General features: G+C 37.8%; 1 protein-coding gene across 4 annotated transcripts; it reads left to right on the top strand.

Annotated features, from left to right (window-relative positions):
- The first annotated feature begins 4,152 nt into the window (after positions 1–4,152).
- On the top strand, positions 4,153–8,066 carry LOC137725829 (UDP-rhamnose/UDP-galactose transporter 6). 4 transcript variants are annotated; one of them, XM_068464626.2, is made up of 6 exons: positions 4,153–4,331; positions 5,127–5,373; positions 6,369–6,553; positions 6,642–6,842; positions 6,939–7,100; positions 7,497–8,066. In XM_068464626.2, exons 2-6 carry the CDS (start codon positions 5,247–5,249, stop codon positions 7,824–7,826), a joined length of 1,005 nt encoding a protein of 334 aa, XP_068320727.1. In that variant the 5' UTR covers positions 4,153–4,331; positions 5,127–5,246; the 3' UTR covers positions 7,827–8,066. The 4 variants fall into 4 exon arrangements, with proteins under 4 accessions (XP_068320727.1, XP_068320730.1, XP_068320731.1 ...); XM_068464629.2 differs by having other exon boundaries at positions 4,165–4,331; positions 5,148–5,373; XM_068464630.2 differs by lacking the exon at positions 4,153–4,331 and adding an exon at positions 4,406–4,586 and having other exon boundaries at positions 5,148–5,373.
- Positions 8,067–8,319: the final 253 nt, after the last annotated feature.

Genomic DNA, 8,319 nt, shown 5'->3' with positions numbered 1-8,319 from the left:
GTCCGCATGGAAGGTGAATCGGTCCACAAATGTCCCCCTGAATCCATTGTAGAAAAATGGGAGGATTCGAACGAATCTTGTCATTAAAAGGCTTAGTAATAAGTTTTCCTATGGAACATGTTTGACATGAGATTCCTTAGATCGAACCTAAACTTCAGGTTAGCGGATGCCCATGTGATGATTTGAGGATTCGGCGCATCGCTATTCGTCCAGGATGTCCCAAATGATCATGCCAAAGTGTAATTTCGTGCGCGATCCCAGTAGTGGGGCCGGTCACATAGTGGCATTCTATGGGGCGTATGGTCATAGTATACAAACCACTCGGGATACGCTTCATCTTCTATAGAATACGCTTCTGGCCATATTCATAGGAAGTTATGCACATAAATTCAACTCTGTTTTCTACGTGGGTTTCAGTGTGGTAATTGTTATCTTTAATGTCCTTGAAACTTAACAACGTTCTTCCGAAATGTGGAGAATAGAGTGCCTCAACAATGGTTAAGATTGTACCATTGGACAACATTATACGTGCCTTACCGTATCCTTCTATCAGGTTGGATGGGCTTGAGAGGGTTATCAGAGGTGCATTTTTAGGTATAAAGTTAGTGAAATAGATGTGTTCACGCAAAACAGCGTGCATGGTTGCACTTTTTGCCAGACAACTAACTTCCCCACTAGTCATACCTAGAATGAAAAATTAAATCGAATCAGTCACATCCATAAAAGTTTTAAAAGCGAATATCAATTCAAAATAATTTCATTTATTCAAGGATGGTAATTAATGACAACTTAATATCCAAAAACAAATTACCAACAAATAATCCAAACATAAAGGAAAATTGTTCAAAAATCAACCAAAAAAAAAAAAAAAATTGGGGGGGGGGGGGGGGGAGGGGTTTCGGCCGCTAGGTGGAATTCGGCCCCATTATCCAATTTTAACTAACTAAAATTGTTTATATCTAAGATTCTAATCTTCCATAGGGGTGGTATCCTCTTGAAACTTAGAAACCTCCATCTTTGTAGTCTTTGGTTCGTCCACTGGCACAAAATTTGATTCAAACTTCTTACGACAAGAATAATATTCATCTACAACTTTCTTGGGAGCTCAGCTAACACAGGACCAATGGTCATTTGAACCACAGTGATAGCACATGTCCGCATCCATGGTTTTAGGTGCTTTGCCCTTATTCTTGAAGTTTGGGGCCTTAGGAGCAAGGTTTGAGCACTTCTGGGCTTTGTTTCCTCCCTTGGATGGGCCTTGACTCTGTTGACCTTGGTGGGATGACTTATGCTGCCCCTACCACACCTCTTTTGGCCTTTTGGGAGTTGATTTGTGCTATAATGTGCTTCAGGCACAACAGTCGCCCCATTAGGTCGAGCTTGATGATTCTTCATCAACAGCTGGTGCTGCTTTTCAGCGAGAAGTAAAACAGAGATCAAATCCAAGAACTTAGTTAACTTCTAAGCTCTATATTGTTGCTGCAAGACAATATTAGAAGCAGACAATGTCGAATACGTCTTCTCTAGGAGATCATCTTCGGTCAAAGTTTCGTTACAAAATGTGATCGGATTCAACAAACTTCAGAATTATATTCACTCACAAACTTAAAGTCTCAAAAACGCAAATGCTGCCAATCATGTATTGCTTCAGGCAAGAATATGTCATTTTGATGATCAAAATGATGAGCCAAAGCGACTCATAGTGCACGTGGATCTTCCTCAGCAAGATACTCAGTTTGCAAGGGGTTATGGATATGTCTTCGGATGAAGATCATAGCAGTGTCTTTTTCATCTTCGCGCAACAGGGTTGTCCATCTTTTCTTCAATGGCAGGACGCAAGTTCTTTGCAGTGAGATGAAGCTTCACATCTTAGATCCACTTGAGGTAGTTCCTTCCAGAGACCTCCAAAACGGTGAAGTCGAGTTTGTTCAAATTCAACATGTTCCTATCACAAAATAGATGGACAAGATGTGGTTAGTGTAATGGAGAAAAAATCAATCCATTCACATATGAGTAGAACATACAGGTTCTAATAGACATGTATTGGTTTAATTTTTCATGAAAAAACTTCAGGTTTTCATGGGTGATGTTTTTAAATGAAAACTTCAGGTTTTCAAACAAGGCATGTTTTTAAGAAACTTCAAGTTTCAAAATAATTATGAACTTCAGGTTCATATATTCCTACAGGCAAGCACAAATATATACACAAAAATATGCAAATAGAACTTCAGGTCTAAGATTGTAATTGAATTAATTATTTGGACTTCGAGCCAAATTTAAAGTGTGGGTGAAAAAATATAAAACCCAAATTGTTTAAAAATATTAAACAATTGAAGCTTGGGGCCCAAAAATATACGCCAAGGCCCACGGATGGACTGATCAAATTTTGGTCCGTGTGGCCCATGCCCAAAAATTGGGCTAGGGTTTCTCTGGTGCAGGCTTCAAGCCCACGGGGAGGAGAGGGACTAAACGGGCCGCAATAGGCTAGCCCCCAAAAAAATCCACAGGGCCCACTGCAGGTGGGCCCAAGAATTTTGTGTTGTTTTTTTTTTTTCACAGGCTGATCAGGCCCTAATATTAATAGTGGGCTGCATACCCAATATTTTAGACCAGCTGCATAAAAGGAGTCGAGCCCAAACGGGGGCCGCATCATGTGTGATGTGATATGAGGGAACACAAATGCCCCAACGGAGCTGGGATCTGGTGTGGCTCACAACACTGAGACACCATGGCCCCTCGAGCTGGTGTTAGGTCGAGCCAAAGATTGGGCCGCATCATGCAAACCCTGTTCTTAAATTCTTTTTTTTCTTTTTTCTTTTTTCTTTTTTTTTTCTGCATGCCGAGAGAGTCAGCCCAAAGATTTGGGGCTTAGTGTTTCAACCAAAAACAAAAAAGAAAACCACCCCAGCCGAAGCTGGGTGTAGTCACCGGGGACGAAGGCCAGTGCCGCCGCTGCAGGCGGCCGTGTTTTGGGAAAAATAAGGTCATATGTTCGACAACGAGCAAGTTTTGGGGGATGGAGAGAGTACCTTGACATCGGGGAAAACAAAACCTAAGAAATTCAAACTAGAATTTCACCTAAATTTGATGAAATTTCTTCGGGAATTTCAATGCTATCGAATCAAAATTACGATACCATGTCGGATTTCGTCAGAAAATTGCACAGCAAAGTCGTGGTCTCGCTTCAGGCAATGTGGATTTTCTGGGTTTGGACGCTATGTGCGTCTGGTTTCAAATGAGCTTTGATGCTCTATGCTTGCTCAGGGTCATGGGTTCAAAGAACCCATGTGGTGATTTTGATTTTTTTTTCTTTTTTTTTTTTCAATTCAATTCATATATAATTCTATTTCATGCATATGCAATTCAATATTTTAATGCATGTACATATATTTGATGCAATTCATGGCAAATATCAAATTCACATAATTTCAACAATTATGAATATAATGCATACACAATTTATGTAGAATCTAAAATTCAAAAAATGTAAAGTTGGGTCATGCATTATGGTGAATGTTCATGCTATCAAGGCTGCAAAAATATCGAGATTAAAACCGTTGTTTTGATAGAACCTGATTGCGTGATAATATGGATGAATTGGTTTAATGCAGAAAAAACTTCAACGTCAGATTCCTAAGCGCAGAGGTGGGAGCGTGCTGATAATGTGTTGTAGCATATTTTATTTGACAAAGGTGAGGGGGCCAGCGGCAAGGAGAAGAGAGAGTGAGAGAGATGTGTGTGTATCATTGTAGGGGATGTATGTGTTATCCCTTCTACATAGTGCATTTATTTATAGTAGTAAAAGGAGAGAAGAAATTCCTTCATCCCCAAGGAATACAAGTTGTAATAGGAAAGTATAACTAGAATCAAATCTAAATTGGGATTTACACAATCAAACTTAAACTAGAAAAGTTTACAACAATATATATATATATATATATATTTTTTTTTCTTCTTAACAAACGATAACATCTACACTAAGGGAAGAGAACAAGTTTAGTCTCATAATAAGTTAGCAATAATGTGATTTAAATTCACATTTAGCAAGAATTAAACCTAACACCTCTCACACATAAGTCAAGAGTATTTCTTTAAAGTGCCAAAAAAAATAAAATTAATGTATAAAATTTGGTGTATAAACACAGAATTAGTAATTGCAAATGCAAAAGCAAAAGCATAAACGTAAATTCGTGTTCCAGTTAGCTGGCGGCAACATTACCTCCACGAGCTCTTCATTGCCTAACCGACTGTCTCTCTCTCTCTCCAAATCTGAGGGACTCCATTGGGTTTACTAAAACACAAAGAAACCAATCCCATTGCAATTCCACACGGTACGTTTCTTGTTTCTGAACCGCTCGCTTACTTTTCCATAGTTTTTTTCTGCTACTGCATCTCTGTGATCGATGGCTCTTGCGACCAGATCCGTTGAATTGGGCTCCTTTTTTTTTTTCTTGGGTTTTCTGGGATCTGATTGTGGGTTAGATTAGATCCATCTTGGAATTTGATTGCTTTTTGTGTGGTTGATCTGGAATGTCAGTGGGTCTGTATGTAGTTGATTTGCAATTTTGTTGTGGATTTGAATCAAGGTGACTACTTTTTTGTATATTTATGTTTTTGAAAAAATGGGCTTTACCCAAAAGAATTGATACATTGCTGTTTTGGTAGTTCCATAGTTCAGTGAATTGTGAGTCCTGATGGTTTTCAGTTTCTCTCTCACTGAATAGAGAAATGGGAATGCACTAGATGATTTAATTGTATTTTCGAATGCGGGCACGAATAGTAGCAGGACCCATCTCTGTGTTTCCATTGAATGACTTAACTGCTCGGTAAGCTTGAACTCGAGGAAAGGCAAGCGATATGTGTTCGAACAACTGACTCCTTATCTCTGTGATCAGATGTTTAGTCTTTTTGTAAGGCAGACAAAGTTATTATATTAGTTTGTTTGGAGCTTTTACAAGCATGATTGTGATTTTTAAGTTGAGTTGTTTTATATTATAAACATATGTATAATGGAAATGATTATTTATTATTTTTGGCATCAATGTGTTGAATCATACTTGAAATTAAACAGTTTTAATTTATTGCAGAATTTCAGTTTCTTATTTGTTTCAATTTTTTCTGTTTAGAGTTTTTTGTTCCTAAAGCAGGTGAAACCGTCCGGCTTCATATGGGTGTAGATGGATGCCTTTTTGGAGGCTGAGGGGTAAAGACTCTACAGTGGCTGGTTGAACGGAGTATATAAACAAATGGCTCCCACTAGCAAAGCTGATAAGAAGGCAGGAGATGTAGCTGCATGGATGTTCAATGTTGTAACTTCTGTTGGGATTATAATTGTCAATAAAGCTCTGATGGCTACATATGGCTTCAGTTTTGGTAAATTATTCTTCTTTCTTTTTAATGATTGATTTGATTTGAGTCGGGTTGGGTTGTTTCTGATATGAGTTCAGGTTTTGGACAACTATATCGTTTAAAAACTAAAGCTTAGGATTAAAGTAAAAAAGCTTAGGATTAAAGTAAAACCTTTCTTGCATTTCTTCTGCAAACTTTATTAAAATTAGTAAGAAAATGAACGCGGCATTGTTCCCTTTTGGACGTCAAACTATGATGGTTATAGAGCAAAGTGACAAACATGTTATCATGGCTTTTCTTGTTGCACAAATAGGTGGCCAGATTATAATACAAGGTAATTTTGTGCATCAAATTTCCAGGAAATTTGACCGCATATACAAAAGTCTTGTGATGTATGTTTTGTAAGTGTGATGTCATAAATGCTTTCATTTTTTTTTTTTTTTTTTTAAGATTTCATACTAATTATGAGTTAATCTTGAGACCGAAGTTATAAGTCAACAGTCAACACTCATGATAGTAGAGCATTGGAAGTGGATAGAATATTGGGGAGGGTTATGGGTTGAGTGGTAGGACTAGAAAGGGCAAGGGGAGCATAGGAAATATAATGTGCAAGGCAGATAATGACCCTGCTATTTGATTTTCTTTTGTTAGTAGCCAGTCAATTCTGTTATGACATAAGGTGTAGTGAATACTATCACTCACAAGATCCAATATTTTACCTGGAGAAAAGCTGTAGCTAGATTTAATTTTCGGCTAACCTTGAGACAGTAATGGTTGTGGGGAAAAGTAGGGAGTAATGGCATTTTTTGCATTTTTGACCTTTGAATTCATTAATATAATTGTTTTTTATTTCATTGATACACATTTAGAAATCTTCTATAACCTTAAACTTTCTTTATCAATTGGTTGTTTTTCTGTTTACTTGTTTATAGGAGATATGAATCTAGAAAACTTGTATAGCCATAAGCATGCTATTTATAACTTGTATTTATACAAATCTAAATTGAAACAATTTGCAGCTACAACATTAACTGGTTTGCATTTTGCTACGACAACTTTGATGACGCTTGTTCTAAGGTGGCTGGGATACATTCAACCCTCGCATCTACCTGTCTCTGAGCTTCTAAAATTTATGGTCTTTGCTAACTTCTCTATTGTTGGAATGAACGTGAGTCTAATGTGGAACTCGGTGGGATTTTATCAGGTATAGCTAGGGTTTTGATGCACCTTGGGTTTAGCTACTAAATAGTGCAATATATTTGGGAGTTACCTTTCTCTAATATAATTGACAGATAGCAAAGCTGAGTATGATCCCCGTGTCATGTTTACTGGAAGTTGTTCTCGACAAGATCCGTTACTCAAGAGATACAAAGTTGAGCATAGGAATTGTTCTCTTGGGAGTTGGTGTTTGCACCGTCACTGATGTGAGTGTCAATGCCAAAGGCTTCATTGCTGCCTTTATAGCTGTATGGAGCACTTCGCTACAACAGTATGTAAGTTCTCCACTCCTCAGCACAAGCTGCAATTTTGTCAAGCTCTTAAATTTTCATACTTGCTCATCTAAAAGTTATATCAATTTTTAATTGCAGTATGTGCACTTTCTTCAACGGAAATATTCACTCGGTTCTTTCAGTCTGTTGGGACATACTGCTCCGGCCCAGGCTGGATCTCTTCTGTTACTCGGCCCCTTCCTTGACTATTGGCTGACAAACAAGAGGGTTGATGCCTATGACTATAACTTTGGATCTATGGTAAGTGTAATCCAATTTATTATTGTTTTGTGATTACCATAATCATCTTAAGCTGACTGTACCCAGACTCAACCTTAGCTTTACAAGCATCATTACAAGCACCATAATTTATAGTGCATTAATATGCATTTTACAGCTGAAATCCAGCATCGAGCTACACAGGCATTGGTAGCATTTCCATGTTTTCTTCTGCACCTCAGTCATGATGGGAATATTTGAATTAGTAACATGAGCTTGAAAAACTTTTAGCATATGATATTGTTAATATAGAGCTTTGCTTACTTTAATCTGTACAATTTCAAAGTGATTAACTTATTCATTTGTCTTCGAGTTTTAAGATGTTTCGATTTTACAGAAAGGTCGTTCACAGTTTTTTCTGAACCCTTGTGTCCGCAGATGTTTATAATTCTCTCATGCACAATCGCAGTAGGCACCAATCTCAGCCAGTTCATCTGCATTGGAAGATTTACCGCTGTGTCCTTCCAAGTACTGGGCCATATGAAGACAATTCTTGTTTTGATCATGGGGTTCTTTTTCTTTGGGAAGGAGGGTCTGAATCTGCATGTTGTATTGGGAATGATCATAGCTGTGGTTGGGATGATTTGGTATGGAAATGCCTCGTCTAAGCCCGGTGGAAAAGAGCGTTGGAGCCACTCTCTCCCTACGAGCAGGCAACAAAAACACGGTGGTTTTCCTGAATCTACTGAACATGATGGAAAAGTTTAAATTCATTCAGTTTAAGTAGAAACGGAAGATTTCAGGAAATTCTTAAATGATTTGAGGCTAGAAACCAAAATTTCTTCTAATTATTTATCCTCGTAATTTCTATTTCTTGCCCTCCTATTCACTCCCATTGGGGGAATGGAAATGGATACATCAAGATAGGGGAAAACTCTACCAAATTTTAATTTTTTTTTTTGTTTACATGATCATAATCATAGTAATTATTTTTCTGGCTCTCTATAATTTCGGCTTTCTTTTGAATTAGAAGGTACCTTGAGTGCTTGTCGGATTATTGTTCATTCTTAACTATGTCAGTAAGCGTGTATAAGATACTGAACTGTAACTTTTCGGATTATCAGCGGTTGCCCCTACACCCCTCAACAAAAATGGTTGTGTCGAGCGAAAGGCTTTTTCGAACTCAAAGTTAAAACATTCGCCCTTGCATCCGAGGTCCCGTGTTAAAAGCCTGGATGAGATTAAAAATCTGACATGAAGA

The sequence above is a fragment of the Pyrus communis genome, chromosome 5 (genome assembly GCF_041283825.1).
Source record: "Pyrus communis isolate YQ-2024b chromosome 5, ASM4128382v1, whole genome shotgun sequence".
Lineage (NCBI taxonomy): Eukaryota > Viridiplantae > Streptophyta > Magnoliopsida > Rosales > Rosaceae > Pyrus > Pyrus communis.
The sequence above is the reverse complement of the archived record's forward strand: the minus strand, read 5'-3'. Positions and strand labels throughout refer to the sequence as shown.